This window comes from Centruroides sculpturatus, unplaced genomic scaffold (genome assembly GCF_000671375.1).
Source record: "Centruroides sculpturatus isolate CEXI.00-Female unplaced genomic scaffold, Cexi_2.0 scaffold874, whole genome shotgun sequence".
Taxonomy (NCBI): domain Eukaryota; kingdom Metazoa; phylum Arthropoda; class Arachnida; order Scorpiones; family Buthidae; genus Centruroides; species Centruroides sculpturatus.
The window spans coordinates 316,535-340,983 of record NW_019385253.1 but is presented as its reverse complement, the minus strand read 5'-3'; the positions used below and the strand labels follow the sequence as shown (position 1 = coordinate 340,983).

Here is a 24,449-nt window from a genome sequence, read left to right as displayed (position 1 = left end):
AAGATAATTACATTATAGCCAATCTTACCCGTTTTCACAAAATGCAAGAATTAGGTCTCCCGTTTCCAGACGTTTCCAGAGAATTTTTACATGAGCATAAAAATATGTTCGATTTGCCGCAAAAGCGCAAAAAACCGCCTGTAAATCTTGCATGCCGCTTTATATTAACACTTTCTGGTCCCGATTCTATTTCTGAACGTCTCCTGTTCACGTCCGGTCAAACGAACTATTTTCAACGTTTCTGGAACGTTTACAATCGTTTTATAATCGAACCAATATTCGAATTTTATGTTCAAATTTAATTCGAACAAATTCGAACAAAACATTCGAAATAGAAAGCCACTTTCAACCACTTTCAGCCTCATATCTCCCGCACCCTTATAGCTATCGACACGCAACCACCCCTATGCACGAATGGAGACTTGGGGCTACCACCTCATACAAACACCATTCACGTGAGATGTGTAGTTTTGGCGGAAAAGTGAAATATAGGAACATACATGTCCATTTTTATATATAGATATAGATATATAGATATAGATATATAGATATAGATATAGATGAAATGTTCAATGCATGATTAATAATGTCCACGTGCAGGTTCGCAAAATACATTATACATTCAACTGACCTCTAATTAATTCGGCTACAGTTTCGAAAAATTGTAGACATAAATTCACACTGTTACCTTGTCCCACTGTTTCAGTATTAGCTTTCCCTTGCTTTGTTTTAACTGTTGTTATATAGCTGTCTTTCAACTTCCTATTTTAATTTTTATTTTACACTTTTTGTCAGTCTAAATTCGGTTAGTTTAAGTTAGTCTTAGTTATAAATGAGATTAGAGACTTTTAGTTTCCGGTTAAGTTATGATAGGTTTGGTTAAATTACATAAGGGTTGTTAGCTATAGTCGTCTGGTTAAGTCTGTCCTATGTTATGGTAGGTTAGTTTAGTTAGTGAGTAAGTTAATGTTTAAAAATAAACAAAATAGATAATAAATAAAGAAATTAATTAAAAAAATTGGGGTCTTGCTTGTTTGTTTTCAGTCGGTTCGTTAATCTTCTTTACTTTGTGTGAGGTAGCAGAAATTCCTATATTCGAACTAGACTTTACTATTAGTATTCTTCGAGTTACGTAACAATTGTTGTTCGTAGCTACCTTAGAGAGTCTCCCATTACATTTTATCGAAGGCAAAACGACGCTTTCTCGCGATCTTTTAACCTCTGGACGGCCGATATCGTCTGTGAATATCGCCAGAGACAGGTGGAAAAAAGTCAGTCGTCGTTTGTTCCTCCGTCAAAGGAATCCCGTACCGATTACTCCGGGAAAATCGTTGACCAGTGCCCATTTGGACAACTTGTGCCATTATTGTGCTAGTGGATATTATAGTGGAACTAATCACGATCGGAACTGTTATCACCCTAAGAGAGCTTCATTAGGAAATCACTTTTTATCACCAGGTATTTATGCAACTCGCGCTCGTTATGTGAACTCTCTCTCTCCGCGACCAACTTTAGAATCTCTGTATCTTATCCAATTTATTTTAAATTAAATCCTTGTTAATTGTAAAGTGTAGTTCGAGTCTCTTCCACATGCTGTCTCTTGATCGGCTGACATTACGAATCCGTCTGTCCACTTACGGGACCGCTCGCGCGACGGTGTGACGTAGTAATTGCCGTCTCGGCTTCCATGTTTCGATAAACACGGTGGTGTCAATCCTGACAGGGCACTAAAGAGGTGCCGACCCGAATGGTCACACTTTGTCATTGTGTTCGTTTATTGTCACACTGTCTGTCTAGTTGTCTAGAATTTGGATTTGGACTCGCGTTCAGTTTTATTAGTATTAAGTAGATATAAGTTTTAAGTGTTCCAACTAACAGCCACTTGACACTAACTTTTACACATAGCTATTTGTGGCGGCACTCAAATAAATTGGTGTCTAAACTTGCTATCGGGGAGTGTAGAAAGTCGGTCAAATAACTTGTTTCTAATCGCCGTATAAACTGTGGCAAGCGAGAAACGCCGTTTGTGCAATTAAATTTTTCTAAACCGTGGTCTGAACGATCTGTAAACTGCGTCGGCGTTTAAACGTTGTCTCTGCAATCGGCAAGTCTTTCATATATGTATGTATGGAATCAGTCTGTGTCCGTCCGTCTGTTCGTGTTTCCTTAATCAAAAAAAAAGAGAAATAGGTATATGAAATACGAGAGAGGTATGGAAACATTAGGGAGAGAAAGCCTCCATTAACTGCACGTCTTCCTTCAATGTGAAATGTTATTTACCTTCTTTAAATTCAGAATTTTTCCCCTAAAGTCTTTTGTTAATAAATGACCTGCACGGCTCCATTTCTAACGGAAAAGTATGATGTACAGAGGCAAGCAAATATTAATTTGAGGTGGAAAGCTTATAGTTTAAATGAAATAAATTAAAAATATATCATTAAAAATTGTACCCCGGCATTGTGATGTTGTCACAATAAATAATTCTTCGTTTACAAAATAGTATATTCATGAATCACAAAATAATACAATGAGCAGTGTTGTAAATAGGCAGAGATAACGGGTTATGTACCCGTTGCATCAATATGGTTACGCAATGATCAGGACCCAGATGTAATCGGTATGTAAACAGATTCCATAACGTTTTCTATTAAAGTGAAAAAGTCATTGACCATTTGTGTTGTATTTGATTTTTATATTTTTTGAAAGTAGGAAGAGACCAAAACTTAAATTTTACACAGGGCATATATAATGATACTTACATCACAGGAACTAATGTACAATAAAAACTGCCAGGTATTAAACCTTTAAAATATGAACTGGCAATATCCTCACCGTTCACCCAATCTGTAAACCTCAGTCGTGTTTCTTACAGGTATATCTTGTTTTTTATCTTCACTGTGACTACGAGCAGCTGAGATTGGAATGTAATAAATATATCTTTACGCATAATGTTAATTTATCCGAATCATAGTCTGAATTTCAAAGTGAAATAACATAAGTTTTTCTTTTCTCTTGTTTGAGTTTAAATAGTATGAAGTCCTATTTGATAATTAAACTAAGCATTTTTATATTTCTACATTTATTATTACAACAGCTATGCTCAAAAATTGGACTAGTTATAATACTATGGGATGATAACATTGTAAGAGAAGTCTAGAGAATCGATATGTATGAAATCACGAATCACTGTGAAATTTCACGCATTCAAAGATAATTTGAACGAAACCAGTGAAGATACAATAATATCTCAACGCATTAGTACAACTCCTATTGAGTGCAGTTATGCAAAGCGTAAGAGGCATAAGACGTCCAGACTAGCTCCTGAGAATCGTTTCGGTAGAAGAAACCAAAAATGCAAATTTACAATTATATACAAAAATATTAATACACTTTATCACAGTCTGTGAGGAAGATTATACTTTACAGCGGTTTTGCATATTTTAAGAGAAGAAAAATCTCAATCTCTTTTCTTTTTAACATGATTAAGTTTCAACCTTCGTACCGCAAATCTCTTGTGTTCGCAAGAGTGACGTGTTTTCGGCTACACAGTAAGTTTTAACGTGTAAATATCCGCTTACTGTAAATATTTTCCCGTTTTAGACAAGTTTTACTGTTTTTTTTTCGACGACAAGGAACATTCGTTTTTATTGCACGATTTGCGTTTAAAGTCACAAATTTTCATGCCGAAAAGGTTGGTTTTATATATTAATTTACATTGGAAAATATTTTTCTGTAGCAATGCCCAATCGCGATGAGCCACCCAAACTTCAAAATATTAAAATTCTATNTTTAAAGTTTCAAATTTTCATGCCGAAAAGGTTGGTTTTATATATTAATTTACATTGGAAAATATTTTTCTGTAGCAATGCCCAATCGCGATGAGCCACCCAAACTTCAAAATATTAAAATTCTATTCGAGTTCGAAACGGTCTCGTGTATTCCTTTTCTGTTCGTTTTCATCAAACGAGTAAGATTTTCTAATTAACTTTCAGTCGTTAACTTTGCTCTAATTCGATTATTTTAACTTATTTAAATTAATTTACAGTAAATATTAAATAAGTTTTTTATTATTAAGCTGAAATGTTAAAACCATGGTCTTCTCCTTCGTTTCTTGTTTTTTTTTTTCCGGCCCGATGATTTTCTGTGATCTTTTCCTGTAGGTAGACAATTAATATAATGTAGCAACTTGTACCTTACAGTAATTTATTACTTTTCCCTATTCACTTTTAGAACACCTTATAGAATGATGCCAACTTTGTGGTGTAATACATAAATATAAAATTCTTCGTTTTTTCCTCAAGAATAACTGCTGTACATTTGTGAAATTATATATTACTAGCATATAAGTTTGGCGTTTTTCAAATTTTCATGCCGAAAAAATTGGTTTTATATATTAATTTACATTGGAAAATATTTTCTGTAGCAATGCCCAATCGCGATGAGCCACGCAAATTTCAAAATATTAAAATTCGATTCGAGTTCGAAACGGTCTCGTGTAGTCCTTTTCTCTTCGTGCACAAACTAACAACAGCAAAGATTAATATTATTCGATTATTTCGTACTTATAGCCCTTCTACTATATTATATTATAGTATTTGATTTATATTTACAAAGGTTATCTTATGTAAGAATTTATCACACCGAGTGCACAATCTAACACATTTTAAAAATTCTGTAATTTGTTTATAGTAGAGGAATAAATTATTATCATTATTAACCCATCTCGATTATATTATAAGATACGTACCAATTATTACTATATGCATATGTGTAAAAGTATTTATAACTTACCTGTAGTTGTTAATTTGTTTGTTTTCTAATCGCACGAATATTTTTTCTAGGGAAACAGAAAATTACTGTAGTGTTATTTTATGCAAAGGTTGAAAACAACAGCTTTTACTTAAATGGAATTGTTGACAAGGATGCTAATCATTTTGCTACTCTCTTATATAATAATATCACGTATGAACTGTATAGAACTAACCCAGTTAAAATACTATGAGATAATATCATTGAAAATAAAGTTTAATGAAAACACTAAAGCTAGATCTATTCGCGAGAAAATAGAGATTACTGTGAAATTTCAAGCATTCAGAAAGGATTTCGAACTGAACCTGCGAGAAGACAATTCAATAACATCACCAAGCAGCAAAGTCTTTATAATTGGAAAGGAAATTATCAAATTATATCTGAAAAATGTCGAGGGGTCTTCCATTTACGAAGGAAATGTTTCGGGTGCAAAGCAATCTTCCGTAAACGGATATCTGCACGAAAATGGATTTGTTGGTAAAATTCACTTAAATAACGAAACATATTATACAGAAACTGCCTCTACGTATTTAAAAAGTGCAATTTATAAAAATAAATTAATAATTTATAAAGAAGTGGATATATTACCTGTAAGAGGTAGAAGTTTAAATGGGAATAGACCTTCTACCAATAGTCTGTTAGATGATTCTGTGTCAAGAAAATATTTTAACTACAATAAAATCTGGGAGTCATATTCTGTACGAAAATCTACACTTAATAATAGGTAATAATTATGATTAATTACAATTGATACGCTTTATTTTTATTTATTTTATGTAATATCTTTAAGGAAACGATTAACCTGCAATTTGGATATAATGGCAGATCATACTTTCGTAGATGCATTTGATTGCGATCGAGCGACTATTATTGCAGAAATATTGTATCACGTGAAGGTGGCAGACAAAGTTTTTCGACAATTAAACTTTAACGAAGATGTAACAAAGGGGATAAGACTTAATGTAGAAAAAATCACAATCATTGAAAATGCAAATAGCTCTTTTTATCACTTGAATTTCATTGAAACTAACGCTACTGCTTTTACTCTTCGCCTGGCTGATTTTTCGAGACAAACTTCGTGCCTGTCGGTAACCTTCTGTAACAGAGAATTTAATGAAATAATTGGACAGGCAATACTGGGTAAGTTTATGTATAGCATTTAATCAAATTTATGCGTAAATTTATAACCACTTCAAGAAATAATATAATGTAAATTGAAGAATCGGTAAATTGAATGTTGTAGTAATTCTTTCTTACATCCGCGATTTAAAGATTTCAGCTGATCAGTGGCTTCGTTGATAACACACTTCTGAACTTGCATGTAAAAGACCCATGCAACACATGGGTCTTCTACATGTGGCTTCTCAGAAACTTTTTATTAGCAATTGGAAGCAATACAGGTGTTAACACAAAAAAACACCCGAAAAACATCACGTGACCAGCTTGTTATTCAGTTGTTACCCATGACATATTGGTGTTCAAGTTTATTCACTTGGTATACAATATATTAAAACGACTTTCTATATAGTGTATCTTTAAAATATATATTTATAATAATTTTTTATAATAGCAAACTCAATACATATACCAAAACACACGTTATAAAAATTATTACATATTATTAGTGTATATAATATCCTCAATTAATATGTTTCTTTAAATAATAAATGTTCTATTTAATAATTATAATTTATATTTTTTTAGGAGGTGTTTGTTTAGGAAGTAAGACAGATAAAAGTTACAATATAGTGTTTGTTACAACTCTTGTACGGAGTAAAAAGGTTTTAAAAGCATACGTTAGCAATACTTTGTTTCACGAAATGGGCCATTCATTTGGGAGTGAACACGATCCACCTAAAGATAAAATATGTTCTCCTGGAGATATGAATGACCCTTTCGGAAATTATATCATGTATAGTGCTTTAATACTCAATTACACGGATGGATCATTGTACAATAATCGGATTTTCTCACCTTGTAGTAAAAGACATATATACAAACGTTTGTTTGTGGACAATGCAGGTAGGTATATTTGATATATTATGTAGAAGAATAATTAATGTGTATAATTTTAGAATATCTTTACATTAGTATTCCTAATTGTTGCCATTTTGTGAATTGTAATAATGATTGGTGAAATAGAACAATGCGGTAAGGGAAGATGGAACAAGATGTTGTAGTTAGGAAATCATTTCAAATAACCCATCTTGCCTCACAGATTGGGAAACACAGGTGTTTCTCAAATTAAGTTCGTTAAAATTAAACATCAAAGAATGAATAAAACATTATTTAGTTCTCGTAAAGAAACTTTTATAGCAGAAAGTTTCATTTTTTTCAACAAATAAGAAGAAAGTGTGGTAAATCTCATCGTCATTATCTTCTTTAACACATGATCAATGTTTCCATTAATGATATATTAGACATCATATCCTATCTCCTGATGAAGTAGAGTGAAAATATTGACAGTAAACCTATTCAATATACATCTTTTAAAGAGCCTTCTACAGTTGCTTTACAACGGAGGTATTCTTATTTTTCTTTTTTGTATTTTATTACATGATGAGTAGTTTTTTTCTTTCTCCCTAAATTTGTTTTTTATTAAGCCTTATTTTTCGTTTAGAGGACAAACGAAAGACATGATGACCCAATTTTCCAGACTTTCTTACAATTTCTGGTGTGAGATATAAGAATGATTTTTGACGCAGCAGTAAATTTGTAATTTTCCATAACCATTTTTCTAAACGGTGTGAACTTGACTGCGAAACATATTAAATTCCATATAGGTGAAGAGATATGCACCAATTATTTCTTTCACTTTGCAAATTTAATTTCAGAATTTAGGCTATTAAATTACAGACACAAAGTTTCATTCAAACTACACCATACTTTGCATTTCTAATAAGTCTTGTTCTACCTTCTCGTGTTCATAGTTGATGAATTTTTCTTGACATCTTCTTTCCTGTGGGCACTAAAAGAGCTCATTTAACATTCATTGTGGGTTTCACCAGACCAGTTGGTAAAAGAACGAACTCGATATATCCAAGACATACAGCCAACAAAAGATCCAAATATTCTTAAAACGTTGAACTGATCCTGAAAACAAATTCAGAAAACAGTTTTGCATGTCTATTGCTCTTATTACAATCTTCAAATAGCAATTTGTCACAATTATTTATATAAATAATGAACTTTTTAGTAATTAAAATGATACTTTTACAGCATTTTGTATGAAGAAATCGGAATCGATTTGTGGTAATGGAATAACAGAAGAAGGAGAAGAATGCGATTGCGGAAACGTAACTTATTGTAGGAAGCTGGATCGTTGCTGTAATCCACCAGGATCCCGTGCACCGTGTACCATCCTTAAATATTCGAAAAATTTTTGTAGTCCACGTGAAGGAAAGTGTTGCAACGACCAATGCCGATTTGTGGCAAAAGAAGTAAAACGCAAATGTTTTGTTTACATTCCTTGCAGAGAAAAAATTCGTTACTGCAATGGAATGTCACCATTTTGCCCTGAGGTTATTTTACCAGATGGAACATCGTGTTTAGACTCGAAAGTCTGTAGATCTGGTACGTGTACTATTGATGTGTGCAAGCGCAGCGGATTAGAAACTTGTAAATGTCCACCGAACAAAGAATGCCATTTTTGTTGTAAGAATAAAGAAGGACATTGCAAAACCGCTACAGAATTTAACATTTTTAAAGCAAACAGGGAAATATATGTAATGTTTCCAGGAACACCTTGTAATAATTATACAGGCGAATGCTTAAAGTAAGAAAATATTATTTTATACAATATGTAAATATATGATATTATAATAAATAAAAATTAATTATATTTTCTTTCAGAAATGGAAAATGCTATGTTCAACATACATCTGATAAATCCATCTCGGGAAACTGGAAAGATACTTTCTGGAGTTTATTTCTAATTCCATCCTTCTTGACTTTGTTTTTTTAATTGTATTTTATCGTTATTTCAAGAGAAAATACTATAAAAATCAGATATATTCAAAATATTTATTTATTTAAAAATTATAAAGCTGATTATGCCATACACTCTTCTCAATGCAAACGGTGGTAGAATGAATGATATCACTAAACATTGGCAGACATGTTTACACTCAATCACTAAACACAATATTTTAATGGATAATTTACTGAAACTTTTAACACTTTGAAAAAAAAAAATATAAACTTGAAAGTTGTAAAATTAGTATAACCGTGTTATATTGCATTTTTCGAGCCCATTGTGTGGGCTCCCATGGACAACGCGATCAACCACACCTGCGCAACCTTAGTCGAAAACAAAGCACCCAACCATCGAGCCGTATAGCGTAGGTAGATGGATGTGGTAATGGATGTGGTAACTTCGTAGGCGATGGATGTGGTAACTTCGATACGATTAGCTGGTCAACATAATTCTTTCGATGCACTTCCTACAAATGGATGAAACTATGAGTACGAATGTAATGTTTTATGGACCACCGACATTTTTTGTGTTCCTCAGTTGCTTCTTGCTTCCCTGCTACGCCCGCTCCGCCGCAGGTATTGGTGCTCTCTTTTCCACGTCTTGCATGTAATCGTCGAAAGCGTTAATTTATTTTTCCTTTAATTAATTGATGACAATGGACATAATCACCTAACAAGAAAGTTTGTAATTTTCTTGCCTCGCAGCGCAATGACGACGAATAATTGCATTGACATAATTTAATTAACTTGGTCTCTTCTGTCGACTTCAATAGTGCTTCATTGTGTCAACATAGGCTTTGAGCAGCCATTTGTATCAGAAAAAAAAAAAACGCAAAGCCGGCTACTACATATAATTATGTGCCGAAAATTTTCAATTACTAATATTGAGATAAATGTTCCATATCATGAAAGCATTTGTCTTGAAACATATGTTTTATGCAAAATTATTAAATGACCCTTAAAAGTGCATCTTATAAACCTCATAAGCATTATCATTTGTTCTTTTTAATAAAATTCTATCGTTTTCACAACAGTGTCAGTAATATCCGACAGTCAACTAGTGGAGGACTCCTCGACATAGTAGCGAAGGCAGAATTATCGAGATTGTAGTGAACATTATTGAAATAATTATAACAAATTATAAAATAATAAAGAAAAGTTATTTTATGTTAAATTTTTCAACAGTACGAAACAATGACTCCATTTTAGAAAATTTTGAATTGTTGGAAATAACTATACTTTATTCAGAAATGATTTAAAAACATATTTTAATTTATCATACTTTTCTGATATTTTAATTAATAGATTAAAATAAAATACTTCTCCAGATAAATTTCGTTATGAATAAAATTTAATTTCAAATCATAAATTTATTGTCTCAACAATAAATAAATAAACAATAGATTTAACAATTATTTCGAAACAAATAAAATTTAATAATGCTGTATTTTATTAAAATGAATTCTCTGACCATTTTGTTGAATATTTATGTTAGTTTCCTTTTATTTCCTATCTCAATAAATTATCAAAAATTACAACAGTTCAGAGATTACGACATAATAGACTTCAAAGCAAATTTCAATGATGGTAAGATAGCAGAACATATAAGGAGTAAGTTGCCATTTACTCTGAGGTTTCGAGCATTCGAAAAGAATTTTGAATTGATTTTGCAAGAAGATAATACAATAATATCTCCGAGTGCCAAAGTCTTTATAGTTGGTGACGAAATTATCAAGTTATATCCTAAAAACATCGATGGCTCAGCAATATACAAGGGAATCGTTTCGGGAGAGCCACAGTCTTTTGCAAATGGTTATCTGCACAGAAATGGATTTATTGGCAAAATTCAATTAAAATACGATACTTTTTATACAGAAAATGCGTTTACGTATTTTAAAGACGAAACCTTTAATGATAAATTAATAATTTATAAAGACGTCGACATAACACCTGTACAATGCAAAAGAATAAAAGGAAATCGATCGCATTCCAAGCGGAAAAATAAATTTTATAAAAATTTATTTAATCGTAAAGAAACTTTGAGGTCTGTTTTTGAAATAAACTCTACATTTAACAAACAGTGAGTTTTATTAATTTAATCTTTATGGATTAATAAGGACTAGTTTGTAATTTAAACACTTAAAATAGTAATAAAATGAAAATTTCCGTCGTTTTCAGAAACATGTTAATGTGCAGTATAGAGATAATGGCAGACCATACCTTCGTAGATTATTTTAATAAAGATCGTGGAGCAATTATTGCAGAAATGTTATATCATATGAAAGTTGCAGACAAAGTCTTCAGAAATTTAGATTTTAGCACGGTAGATGCAGCTGAAGGAATAAAAATTAATGTGGAAAAAATTACTATCATAGAAAACCCAAATAATCCTGGTTATTATTTAAACGAATCTATAGATAACCATTTCGAATACACTACACTTCTATCTGGTCATTCAAAACAAACCTGGTGCATGTTTATAAATTTCTGCCACAGAGACTTTACAGAAACAATTGGAGAGGCGTATACTGGTAAGACAAAAATATCAGATAATTTAAATTTTAGACCACTGCAGGAAATCCAAATTGCTGCACTCTATTAAGTCATTACAAAAGCAGGAACTTGCAATTAACTTTTAACGTTAAAATAAAGAATCTCTCTTAAATTCTTCATTGAATACTATTAGCATTAATTAGCCTTTTTCTTACCAATTGCCACGCTTCTTTCTTTCAGCTTGTAGAAGGACCGAGGACAATATGCTTCAGTCAAGCGATATTATTTTAAAAATTCACCAAAAATCAAATTATCATTATATTCATACAAAAAATATTCCATAGACGATCCCGTTATTGATCACTTATAAATATATCATAACTTATTTTCAGATATAATAATATTTATAAATTAGTACTTAAATTGAAAATGAACATTTTCTATTAGGAGGAGTTTGTTGGGGAAACCCAAAAGGAATGAGTGGAAACGTGGCATTTATAACAAATGTGGCTTATAAGAGAAGAGTTCCACGAATGCAGATTAGTAAACGTTTGCTTCAGATAATGGGGAATTTACTCGGGGGTACCAACGATCCTCCTGATCATCCCGTGTGTTCACCCGCATACTTGAATAATAACACTCTCGGTAATTATATTATGTACAGCCAGTCAACATATAATTATTCAGATGGATGGTTGTACAACAACTGGAAGTTTTCTCCGTGCAGCAAAATTCAAATATACGAACATCTTTTCGTAAATAAGGGAGGTAATTAAATTTCCGTTATTATTAAATTACGTATAAACGAATAGTTTATTCTGCATATTCTTTTCGAATTTTTTCACGTTTAAGTTAATCAAATTTATAATACCCTTTCTTTAATTTCAAAATTTAAATTATTTAATACTTCATTTTTAATGTTTAAAACATTTGTTAGCTTCTTGCATGACGAAGCCAAAGTCAACATGCGGTAACGGAATAACGGAACAAGGAGAAGAATGCGACTGCGGAAGTAAAGAATCCTGTGAAAAACTCGATCCTTGTTGCAATCCTCCAGGTTCAGGTGCACCTTGTGCACTCCGGAAACGATCGAAAAACTTTTGTAGTCCGCGAGAAGGAGATTGCTGCAACGAGAAATGCGAATTTGTGGCAAAGGAAGAGCAACGCCAATGTTTCGTTTTAATTCCTTGCAGAAAAAAAATTCTTCAGTGTAATGGATTGACGCCATTCTGCCCGGAGATGATTTTACCAGACGGATCAAAGTGTTTAGGTCCTAATAAATGTAAATCTGGCAGATGCCTCATCGATATTTGTAAAAGAAATGACCTAGAAATTTGTAAATGTCCTGACAACATAGAGTGTCAGATATGCTGTAAAGATCAGAAGGGAAATTGCAAATCGGCTTCGAACTGGAAGATTAGACTGCCAGATAAAGAAATATTTGCAACATTTCCAGGAACACCTTGTAACAACAATAGTGGAAAGTGTTTAATGTAAGAGAATATTACTTTACAGAACATTGTGTATCTTTGTGATAAAAAACAATTTTTACTTTTTCAGGAATGGAACATGCAACGTAAAACACATTCGTGGAAATTGGTGGAATACTTTCTGGCCATATTTATTACCGATTCCGATATACACGATCATCCAACTTTTCGTTGGTTTGTATCGATATTGCGAAAAATATATTATTTTATATCAAACTTGAACGTTAAAGACGAAATATTAAAACTAAATAAAGTTATTATACGGTTATTAAAACAATACAAATGAATGTGTTTATCAACGCAATTATACATTTTTTTAGATTTAATTACTACGAAAATCCAAAATACGTTTATTCACACTTTATGGAAAAATAGTTGTATCTTCCTGTTTGAATAGTATGTTACTTAAAATTAAAAATTAATTACTGTGTATGCATGCAGGTTAATACAAAATGAAGCATAAATTCGTGATGGACTTTATTTTTATGACAAATTCAATTGCAATGTAGCATTAGTAGCAGCTGGGTTCAGTGGCATTCTGAGTATGCAGCAAGAATATAGTCAGGAAAGCAATTTTAATATATTATTTATATTGTAGAATTTTTTATGACATATTATTGTAAATATTAAACACTACAATTTGAAAATGTTTTTTTTTTTCAATTTTATGAGTTTTGAGATATTCTAGCTTTCGAACTTGTAATTTTAATAACCGTAAAATACAGGAAGACAGAGCACCAAACATCGTACAATATACCGTAAACAGATGAATGTGGTAATAATGAGCACACTGTGCTTCTGTGATGAAAATGTAAAAACAGTGAGAAAAAGCGTGGCAAGAAAGTTTTCTGCAGCCTTTTAGATTGAACGTAATGGTTTAAGCTGTGTTATTGTCGTGGAAGTTTCACAGATACTTCAATACGATTAGCTTGTCAACATCATTGTTTCAATGCCTTTCCTATAGGTGGACGGATTCACAGGTACGAGTGGCTTTACGAAAGCGTCGTTCAAAGGTTGCAGTGGGAAGGCAGACAAACGATCGAAACAGTTTTGTTGTGCATGGTCAAGCACCTCCCAGTGTGCCAGTAATTTCCATTCGAAATGAGCAATATTCTTCTGAGAATTCTCATCTGTATTCTTGTGTGCCTGACGAAATGTTCCTCTAGGACCAAGACACCCTATAAAGAAACCTATTCAACTGGGCTAAAAGAACTTTGTCGTATGTATGGAATCCAACCCTATGGATTTAAGAGGCTCAGTGGACAACTGGAAATTGACAGTCTCTTTCCTTGTTGTATAATTGTCAGTATCTCAATATACGCTGAAGGTCTGAGTGAAAAAGTTGGGTCTGTTGCCCCAGTAAGCTCTGCACTGCGAGGTTATTACACCTGACAGAGCAAAGTGAAGACAGGGAAATCAACCAATGGATTAACCTGTGAAAGCAATCTTGATTTTTCGGAGTGCCTTCTGGTAGAGCTTGTCCCAATAGTGAAAAACCTAATAAAGGCAGTAATTAATAGATAAAATTACGGTAGACCAAAGCCGCTATATTTGGAGTTGAGGACTATGTCAGAGATGCAGTAGGAATTGCTTGTATTACTGCCATGGGTACCGTTTATCAAAGTACTGTTTGAAGTTTGATTATTACAACCCATAATCGGTTCTGTTCAATGTTTGAGCGTTTCGCTTTATTAGTATAGGACAAAGGCTACTGAAGGCGTTATGGTTTATAAGCCTTCTCTGGAGAAATTTCCTTGTTAGCTTTCCAGCAGTATATGCAGTTTATCTAGTACCTGGCATTGTTTGTTTCGGTGCCCCTTACCACTATGGCTGCACATCTGATTTTCTACATAGTCGCATGCTAGTAGATTAAAACCACAACACTGATAACAGCGTGTGATTGATATGAAGTCATCTACGTATTTTCCCATGACACAGAGCTGTGTCTGTGGACGATTAATGTGTTACAAGTAACTGGAGTAACAGAATAAAACATGTCGATTATTTTCTTTTGTTTTTTCACATTTTAGTATTGTGCTGATTATGCAAATTTCTCTTATAAATGTTTTGTTCCTGTTTTTTAGATATAATTCTGTTCTCTCATGACTTCTATAATTTTTTCAGCGATGCTGTTTGAAACGTTTAAAGAGAATGACTCTTCGTCTATGTATTGCACTTAACCTAACCTTTATTGTCTTGCTTAGCACTTCCAATTTTAATAATCTGTTAAAATCGAGCATGGGTTGCTCTCCTTTCTTTGCACTGGTTGATTCTTCGCTGCTCTGACTTCTCGTAGAATTCTTTGTAGTTGTCCTATGCATGAGAACATGCGTGTAACTCTTCGCGAATCTCATTACGTTCTTCGGGTTTTAGGCTTGACTTATATGTTACCGGTACAAGGTCTATTTGCTAACGAAGTAATAACTACTTGAGATTCCGAGTCCGGAGACATTATGATAACATCAAATCAATCAGAGTAGTAACAGAGTTTGAAAATTTACAGTTCAGTTCGGTCCGCAACACATACTTCGTAATGAGATAATCAACGTAGATAAAATAACCGCGATATAGAACCGATACAACACCATTAGACAGAACCACCGACACGATACACGGAAGCGGCAATAAACCAGTGTGGCAACCCCAAATTAAGATCGATTATGTAAGAGAACCCTTCCCTTTTTTATCCTGCCACGAAATCCGTTAATAACTTGAACCGTTAATAAAAAAGCGGCCAGAGTCACCAATTTTTAGGGTTGACAGAACAGATTTAAATGTACATTGCTCTAAACAGCCGGGCCGCAGAACACAGCGGAAAGCCCGCCCGAAGCTCGCAAAACGCGAAATTCCGGATCGTCGTAGAACGACAGAAATTAATCCGATATTAATAAAAATTAATATACCTATACCTAATAATAACCGATATCCACGATGCTTAACTAAAGAAAATTAAATTTTTCTGAAAATTAGAAACGCAAACCGAAACTGCCGGCAGTGGACCACAGTACTTAAACGATAAACGGCCTTAACTCCGTAATTTATGGAAAGAATAACACAGACTAAACGTCAAAATAATCCTTGTGATATCAGTAAACAGAGAAGGACAGACACAAGACTCACAATTACTCCCATAGAACGCCGATGTAGTAATCAAAAGTAAAAGCAAACACAACCACAACCACATAAGATTTTGACTTTTTTTCTGCAATTAGTGGAATCAATTCATCAAGATGTAGAGTAGAGCTTCGCAACGACGCGATGAGAAATACGATCACGAAGAAAATGAACTGGATAGTAACAGACTCCCGTCTCTATAACAAAAACAATTTAACTTACAAATTACTTACATTGGAATGAACTTTATTACATATTATGAAAGCCTTTGTCTTGAAATGCATCTTTTATGCAGAATTGTTAAATCACCCTTAAAAGAACATCTCATTGACCACAAAAGTATTATAGTTTGTTTTTCTAATAAAATACTATGGTTTTTGCAAACAGCGTCAGTAATAATGGAGAGTCAACTCGTGGAGGATTACTGAATGAACTAGCGAAGGACGAATTACAAAGATTGTAGTGTACTTTATTGAAAGAATTAGAACAAACCATAAAACAATTATATCAAATTACTTTATGTTGAACTCCTCAACAGTATGAAACAATGACTCAGTTTTAGAAAATTTTGAATTGTTGGAAATAACTAGATGTTATTAAAAAATGATTAAAAACATATTTTAATTTCTAATACTTTTTTCGTATATTTCACTTAAGAGATTAGTATAAATTAGTTTACCCAATAAATTTCGTTATTAATAAAATTGAATAACAAATCGTAAATATATTGTCTCAAAAATAAATAAATAAACAGTAGCTTTAACAATTATTTCGAAACAAATAAGATTTTATTATGCTATATTTTATTAAAATGAATTCTTTGACCATTTCGCTGAATATTTATGTTAGTTTCTTTTTATTTCCTACCTCAATAAATTATCAAAAATTACAACAGTTCAGACATTACGACATAATAGATTTCAAAGCGAAATTCAATAAGGATAAGATAGCAGAACATATAAGAAGAAAGTTACCAATTACTCTGAAGTTTCGAGCATTCGAAAAGAATTTTGAACTGATACTTCAAGAAGATAATTCAGTAATATCTCCGAGTGCCAAAGTCTTTATAGTTGGAGAAGAAATTATCAAATTATATCCTAAAAACATCGAAGGCTCTTCCATATACAAGGGAATCGTTTCGGGAGAGCCACAGTCTGTTGCAAATGGTTATCTGCACAGAAATGGATTTATTGGAAAAATTCAATTAAAATACAATACTTTTTATACAGAAAATGCGTTTACGTATTTTAAAGACGAAACCTTTAAAGATAAATTGATAATTTATAAAGAAGTAGACATAACACCTGTACAATGCAAAAGAATGAAAGGATATCGTGCCTGCTCTAAGCCGAAGAATAAATTATATAGAAATTTATCTAATCATAAAGAAACTTGGAAATCTGATGTAAGAAACTCAAAATTTAACAAACGGTGAGTTTTATTATTATTATTATTTCGATTAATAATGGACTAGTTTGTAATTTGAACACTTATAATAGTAATAAAATGAACATTCCCATTGTTTTTCAGAAACATGTTAATGTGCAGTGTAGAGATTATGGCAGACCATACTTTCGTAGACGACTTTAATAAAGATCGGGGAACAATTATCGCAGAAATGTTATATCATATAAAAGTTGCAGACAAAGTCTTCAGAAATTTAGACTTTAGCACGGTAGATGCAGCTGAAGGAATAAGACTCAATGTGGAAAAAATTACTATCATAGAAAACTGAAATAATCCTGGTTATTATTTAAACGAATCTATAGATGACTATTTCGAATATATTACACTTCTATCTGGTCATTCAAAACAAACTTGGTGCATGTTTATAAGTTTCTGCCACAGAGATTTTACTGAAAAAATTGGAGAGGCGTATATTAGTAAGACTTATAAATTGTGTAATATTAGTTTAAATTTTATAAAACAATGTATTTAATAATAGGCATTTTTCTTTGAATTTTATATCGGTAAAGATCACATTAATTTATTGATGTGATTTATGAATTTTGTTATAAATTACATTAACATAGAGTAATATATATGTTTAATATGTTAATGAATTTATAATTAACTATGCTTCAAATTTTCGATACTATTTTATCTTGGTTCAACCAGTTTAATGCGAAAAAGGGAAAATTCGCTGAAAGAACTCTTCAAATAAGAAGATATAACAGAATAATGTTTTTTGAATGATGCTAGTATGCATATACACTTATTATTATTTTCATGATTGGATTAATATTGTATAGTTGGATAGGTTAGTCATAGCGCTGTCATTTTTCAAACTTCAATAGCATATGAGGCTCTTTATTTCAAGCTAATTCTGGGTTTAACCCTGCCTAAAGGTGGAATCCGCGTAATGAGAAACACAATTTGAGTCACTATGACCTATAGAATGACATCAAACTTTCTAGGCGATTCCATATTGATCACTAAGATATAATAATATTTATAGATCAGTACTTACATTCAAAATGAATATCTTCTATTAGGAGGAGTTTGTCAAGGAAACGCAAGAGGAATGAGTGGAAACGTGGCATTTATAACAAACGTTGCATATAAGAGAAGAGTTCCACGAATGCAAATTAGTAAACATATGCTCCAGGCAATGGGGTATTTACTCGGGAGTACCAACGATCCTCCTGATCATCCCGTGTGTTCACCCGCATACTTGAATAATAACACTCTCGGTAATTATATTATGTACAGCCAGTCAACATATAATTATTCAGATGGATGGTTGTACAACAACTGGAAGTTTTCTCCATGCAGCAAAATTCAAATATACGAACATCTTTTCGTAAATAAGGGAGGTAATTAAATTTCCGTTATTATTAAATTTCGTATGATCGAATAGTTTATTCTGCATATTCTTTTCGAATTTTTTCACGTTTAAGTTAATCAAATTTATAATACCCTTTCTTTAATTTCAAAATTTAAATTATTTAATACTTCATTTTTAATGTTTAAAACATTTGTTAGCTTCTTGCATGACGAAGCCAAAGTCAACATGCGGTAACGGAATAACGGAACAAGGAGAAGAATGCGACTGCGGAAGTAAAGAATCCTGTGAAAAACTCGATCCTTGTTGCAATCCTCCAGGATCAGGTGCACCTTGTGCACTCCGGAAACGATCGAAAAACTTTTGTAGTCCGCGAGAAGGAGATTGCTGCAACGAGAAATGCGAATTTGTGGCAAAGGAAGAACAACGCCAATGTTTTGTTTTAATTCCTTGCAGAGAAAAAATTCTTTAGTGTAATGGATTGACGCCATTTTGCCCGGAGTTGATTTTACCAGACGGATCAAAGTTTTTAGGTCCTAATAAATGTAAATCTGGCAGATGCCTCATCGATATTTGTAAAAGAAATGACCTAGAAATTTGTAAATGTGCAGATAACAAAGAGTGTCAGATATGCTGTGAAGATCAGAAGGGAAATTGCAAATCGGCTTCGGACTGGAAGATTAGACTACCAGATAAAGAAATATTTGCAACATTTCCAGAAACACCTTGTAACAACAATACTGGATGGTGTTTAATGTAAGAAAATTTTACCTTCCAGAACATTTTGTACAGTATCTTTTTGATACAATATAATTCTTACTTTTTCAGGAATGGAACATGCAACGTAAAACACATTCGTGGAAATTGGTGGAATACTTTTTGGCCATATTTATTACTGATTCCGATACACACGATTGTCCAACTTTTCGTGGGTTTGTATCGATATTGCGAAAAATATATTATTTTATATCAAACCTGAACGTTGTAGAGTGTAAAAGTGAAATTATATAAAGTTTTTGTACGGTGATGAAAATATACAAATGAATGTGTTTACGTATAAACCCAAAATAAACAATTCTTTGGGTTTAATTACTATTACTTCAATTCTTTAACAAAAAGTTATCTGTGTTCTTTGGACCGAGTTTAGTTACTCGTATAGAAAAAAAATTGAACATTGATTTAAAACAGTATCTTTCTAAGGGTTGAAAATTAACCCCTGTGTATTTATGCAGGTTTATTCAGTGTGAGGGATAAATCTCCCACGGACATTATTTTTTACATTACAAATTCGATCAAAATTTAGTATTAGTAGCAGTTAGAAGCAGTGGCACTACATATATGCACTACATGTGTGCACTAAATGTGTGCTTGTATATAGTCACCAAGGCAATGCAATATTTTAGATAAAAATGTCTTCGAGTTTTTTTTACCATAAAGCACTGGTCTATACAAAGACATCTTGCTACAGTACGTTGATAAATACCAGTTTCACAGTTACCCTATTTCTACAGTTAAATTTTAAAATAATATTACGGTTTTCTATTCGAAAATTGCATTCACTAAATACAGTAGAGCGTCGATTATCCGAATCAATTGGGGACTGGGGTTGTTCGGAAGATCGATGTTTCGGATAACCGATTATGCACGAAAAATATATTAATTTTTCCATCTTGACATTTTTCTCTGTTGCGGTGTCGCTTCGCGCTGAATTTTCGTCGATGTTAAACCTNTTGTTTTTTTAATTGTATTTTATCGTTATTTCAAGAGAAAATACTATAAAAATAAGATATATTCAAAATATTTATTTATTTAAAAATTATAAAGCTGATTATGCCATACACTCTTCTCAATGCAAACGGTGGTAGAATGAATGATATCACTAAACATTGGCAGACATGTTTACACTCAATCACTAAACACAATATTTTAATGGATAATTTACTGAAACTTTTAACACTTTGAAAAAAAAAAAAAAATAGAAACTTGAAAGTTGTAAAATTAGTATAACCGTGTTATATTGCATTTTTCGAGCCCATTGTGTGGGCTCCCATGGACAACGCGATCAACCACACCTGCGCAACCTTAGTCGAAAACAAAGCACCCAACCATCGAGCCGTATAGCGTAGGTAGATGGATGTGGTAATGGATGTGGTAACTTCGTAGGCGATGGATGTGGTAACTTCGATACGATTAGCTGGTCAACATAATTCTTTCGATGCACTTCCTACAAATGGATGAAACTATGAGTACGAATGTAATGTTTTATGGACCACCGACATTTTTTGTGTTCCTCAGTTGCTTCTTGCTTCCCTGCTACGCCCGCTCCGCCGCAGGTATTGGTGCTCTCTTTTCCACGTCTTGCATGTAATCGTCGAAAGCGTTAATTTATTTTTCCTTTAATTAATTGATGACAATGGACATAATCACCTAACAAGAAAGTTTGTAATTTTCTTGCCTCGCAGCGCAATGACGACGAATAATTGCATTGACATAATTTAATTAACTTGGTCTCTTCTGTCGACTTCAATAGTGCTTCATTGTGTTAACATAGGCTTTGAGCAGCCATTTGTATCAGAAAAAAAAAAAACGCAAAGCCGGCTACTACATATAATTATGTGCCGAAAATTTTCAATTACTAATATTGAGATAAATGTTCCATATCATGAAAGCATTTGTCTTGAAACATATGTTTTATGCAAAATTATTAAATGACCCTTAAAAGTGCATCTTATAAACCTCATAAGCATTATCATTTGTTCTTTTTAATAAAATTCTATCGTTTTCACAACAGTGTCAGTAATATCCGACAGTCAACTAGTGGAGGACTCCTCGACATAGTAGCGAAGGCAGAATTATCGAGATTGTAGTGAACATTATTGAAATAATTATAACAAATTATAAAATAATAAAGAAAAGTTATTTTATGTTAAATTTTTCAACAGTACGAAACAATGACTCCATTTTAGAAAATTTTGAATTGTTGGAAATAACTATACTTTATTCAGAAATGATTTAAAAACATATTTTAATTTATCATACTTTTCTGATATTTTAATTAATAGATTAAAATAAAATACTTCTCCAGATAAATTTCGTTATGAATAAAATTTAATTTCAAATCATAAATTTATTGTCTCAACAATAAATAAATAAACAATAGATTTAACAATTATTTCGAAACAAATAAAATTTAATAATGCTGTATTTTATTAAAATGAATTCTCTGACCATTTTGTTGAATATTTATGTTAGTTTCCTTTTATTTCCTATCTCAATAAATTATCAAAAATTACAACAGTTCAGAGATTACGACATAATAGACTTCAAAGCAAATTTCAATGATGGTAAGATAGCAGAACATATAAGGAGTAAGTTGCCATTTACTCTGAGGTTTCGAGCATTCGAAAAGAATTTTGAATTGATTTTGCAAGAAGATAATACAATAATATCTCCGAGTGCCAAAGTCTTTATAGTTGGTGACGAAATTATCAAGTTATATCCTAAAAACATCGATGGCTCAGCAATATACAAGGGAATCGTTTCGGGAGAGCCACAGTCTTTTGCAAATGGTTATCTGCACAGAAATGGATTTATTGGCAAAATTCAATTAAAATACGATACTTTTTATACAGAAAATGCGTTTACGTATTTTAAAGACGAAACCTTTAATGATAAATTAATAATTTATAAAGACGTCGACATAACACCTGTACAATGCAAAAGAATAAAAGGAAATCGATCGCATTCCAAGCGGAAAAATAAATTTTATAAAAATTTATTTAATCGTAAAGAAACTTTGAGGTCTGTTTTTGAAATAAACTCTACATTTAACAAACAGTGAGTTTTATTAATTTAATCTTTATGGATTAATAAGGACTAGTTTGTAATTTGAACACTTAAAATAGTAATAAAATGAAAATTTCCGTCGTTTTCAGAAACATGTTAATGTGCAGTATAGAGATAATGGCAGACCATACCTTCGTAGATTATTTTAATAAAGATCGTGGAGCAATTATTGCAGAAATGTTATATCATATGAAAGTTGCAGACAAAGTCTTCAGAAATTTAGATTTTAGCACGGTAGATGCAGCTGAAGGAATAAAAATTAATGTGGAAAAAATTACTATCATAGAAAACCCAAATAATCCTGGTTATTATTTAAACGAATCTATAGATAACCATTTCGAATACACTACACTTCTATCTGGTCATTCAAAACAAACCTGGTGCATGTTTATAAATTTCTGCCACAGAGACTTTACAGAAACAATTGGAGAGGCGTATACTGGTAAGACAAAAATATCAGATAATTTAAATTTTAGACCACTGCAGGAAATCCAAATTGCTGCACTCTATTAAGTCATTACAAAAGCAGGAACTTGCTATTAACTTTTAACGTTAAAATAAAGAATCTCTCTTAAATTCTTCATTGAATACTATTAGCATTAATTAGCCTTTTTCTTACCAATTGCCACGCTTCTTTCTTTCAGCTTGTAGAAGGACCGAGGACAATATGCTTCAGTCAAGCGATATTATTTTAAAAATTCACCAAAAATCAAATTATCATTATATTCATACAAAAAATATTCCATAGACGATCCCGTTATTGATCACTTATAAATATATCATAACTTATTTTTAGATATAATAATATTTATAAATTAGTACTTAAATTGAAAATGAACATTTTCTATTAGGAGGAGTTTGTTGGGGAAACCCAAAAGGAATGAGTGGAAACGTGGCATTTATAACAAATGTGGCTTATAAGAGAAGAGTTCCACGAATGCAGATTAGTAAACGTTTGCTTCAGATAATGGGGAATTTACTCGGGGGTACCAACGATCCTCCTGATCATCCCGTGTGTTCACCCGCATACTTGAATAATAACACTCTCGGTAATTATATTATGTACAGCCAGTCAACATATAATTATTCAGATGGATGGTTGTACAACAACTGGAAGTTTTCTCCATGCAGCAAAATTCAAATATACGAACATCTTTTCGTAAATAAGGGAGGTAATTAAATTTCTGTTATTATTAAATTTCGTATGAACGAATAGTTTATTCTGCATATTCTTTTCGAATTTTTTCACGTTTAAGTTAATCAAATTTATAATACCCTTTCTTTAATTTCAAAATTTAAATTATTTAATACTTCATTTTTAATGTTTAAAACATTTGTTAGCTTCTTGCATGACGAAGCCAAAGTCAACATGCGGTAACGGAATAACGGAACAAGGAGAAGAATGCGACTGCGGAAGTAAAGAATCCTGTGAAAAACTCGATCCTTGTTGCAATCCTCCAGGATCAGGTGCACCTTGTGCACTCCGGAAACGATCGAAAAACTTTTGTAGTCCGCGAGAAGGAGATTGCTGCAACGAGAAATGCGAATTTGTGGCAAAGGAAGAACAACGCCAATGTTTTGTTTTAATTCCTTGCAGAGAAAAAATTCTTTAGTGTAATGGATTGACGCCATTTTGCCCGGAGTTGATTTTACCAGACGGATCAAAGTTTTTAGGTCCTAATAAATGTAAATCTGGCAGATGCCTCATCGATATTTGTAAAAGAAATGACCTAGAAATTTGTAAATGTGCAGATAACAAAGAGTGTCAGATATGCTGTGAAGATCAGAAGGGAAATTGCAAATCGGCTTCGGACTGGAAGATTAGACTACCAGATAAAGAAATATTTGCAACATTTCCAGAAACACCTTGTAACAACAATACTGGATGGTGTTTAATGTAAGAAAATTTTACCTTCCAGAACATTTTGTACAGTATC

The 24,449-nt window shown here is 32.3% G+C and overlaps 4 protein-coding genes across 5 annotated transcripts in view; all 4 read left to right on the top strand.

Annotated features, from left to right (window-relative positions):
- The first annotated feature begins 3,915 nt into the window (after positions 1 to 3,915).
- On the top strand, positions 3,916 to 10,012 carry LOC111636753 (disintegrin and metalloproteinase domain-containing protein 10-like). The gene is made up of 6 exons (XM_023382073.1): positions 3,916 to 3,967; positions 4,842 to 5,533; positions 5,600 to 5,949; positions 6,514 to 6,831; positions 8,029 to 8,584; positions 8,662 to 10,012. The coding sequence occupies exons 2-6, from the start codon at positions 4,905 to 4,907 to the stop codon at positions 8,771 to 8,773; spliced, it is 1,965 nt and encodes a 654-aa protein (XP_023237841.1). The 5' UTR covers positions 3,916 to 3,967; positions 4,842 to 4,904; the 3' UTR covers positions 8,774 to 10,012.
- Positions 10,013 to 10,216: 204 nt separating this feature from the next.
- On the top strand, positions 10,217 to 13,276 carry LOC111636760 (disintegrin and metalloproteinase domain-containing protein 10-like). Its single transcript, XM_023382087.1, has 5 exons — positions 10,217 to 10,864; positions 10,963 to 11,315; positions 11,725 to 12,045; positions 12,215 to 12,770; positions 12,838 to 13,276. Exons 1-5 carry the CDS (start codon positions 10,224 to 10,226, stop codon positions 12,986 to 12,988), a joined length of 2,022 nt encoding a protein of 673 aa, XP_023237855.1. The 5' UTR covers positions 10,217 to 10,223; the 3' UTR covers positions 12,989 to 13,276.
- A 3,414-nt stretch (positions 13,277 to 16,690) lies between these two features.
- The window catches only part of LOC111636761 (disintegrin and metalloproteinase domain-containing protein 10-like), a 27,414-nt gene continuing 19,655 nt past the window's right edge, over positions 16,691 to 24,449 (top strand). The window contains exons 1-4 of one of the 2 annotated variants that reach the window (XM_023382090.1): positions 16,691 to 17,312; positions 22,602 to 22,954; positions 23,364 to 23,684; positions 23,854 to 24,404. In XM_023382090.1, coding sequence (XP_023237858.1) covers positions 16,693 to 17,312; positions 22,602 to 22,954; positions 23,364 to 23,684; positions 23,854 to 24,125 — 1,566 coding nt within the window. In that variant the 5' untranslated portion in view covers positions 16,691 to 16,692 and the 3' untranslated portion in view covers positions 24,126 to 24,404. Of the gene's footprint in view, positions 17,313 to 22,601; positions 22,955 to 23,363; positions 23,685 to 23,853; positions 24,405 to 24,449 lie in introns of those variants that run through there. The other variant, XM_023382089.1, reaches the window with a different exon arrangement.
- Positions 17,417 to 19,417, top strand: LOC111636762 (disintegrin and metalloproteinase domain-containing protein 10-like). The gene is made up of 3 exons (XM_023382091.1): positions 17,417 to 17,764; positions 18,377 to 18,697; positions 18,867 to 19,417. Exons 1-3 carry the CDS (start codon positions 17,707 to 17,709, stop codon positions 19,136 to 19,138), a joined length of 651 nt encoding a protein of 216 aa, XP_023237859.1. The 5' UTR covers positions 17,417 to 17,706; the 3' UTR covers positions 19,139 to 19,417.

Excerpts from the sequence above, each read along its gene's own strand:
- LOC111636762 (XM_023382091.1), top strand. The coding sequence starts at position 17,707 with ATGTTTATAAGTTTCTGCCACAGAGATTTTACTGAAAAAATTGGAGAG. Across the intron at positions 17,765-18,376 it reads AATTGGAGAGGCGTATATTA|GAGGAGTTTGTCAAGGAAAC; the intron begins GTAAGACTTATA and ends ATCTTCTATTAG. Across the intron at positions 18,698-18,866 it reads TCTTTTCGTAAATAAGGGAG|CTTCTTGCATGACGAAGCCA; the intron begins GTAATTAAATTT and ends AACATTTGTTAG.
- LOC111636753 (XM_023382073.1), top strand. The coding sequence starts at position 4,905 with ATGGAATTGTTGACAAGGATGCTAATCATTTTGCTACTCTCTTATATA. Across the intron at positions 5,950-6,513 it reads AATTGGACAGGCAATACTGG|GAGGTGTTTGTTTAGGAAGT; the intron begins GTAAGTTTATGT and ends ATATTTTTTTAG. Across the intron at positions 6,832-8,028 it reads TTTGTTTGTGGACAATGCAG|CATTTTGTATGAAGAAATCG; the intron begins GTAGGTATATTT and ends ATACTTTTACAG.
- LOC111636760 (XM_023382087.1), top strand. The coding sequence starts at position 10,224 with ATGCTGTATTTTATTAAAATGAATTCTCTGACCATTTTGTTGAATATT. Across the intron at positions 10,865-10,962 it reads AACTCTACATTTAACAAACA|AAACATGTTAATGTGCAGTA; the intron begins GTGAGTTTTATT and ends CGTCGTTTTCAG. Across the intron at positions 12,046-12,214 it reads TCTTTTCGTAAATAAGGGAG|CTTCTTGCATGACGAAGCCA; the intron begins GTAATTAAATTT and ends AACATTTGTTAG.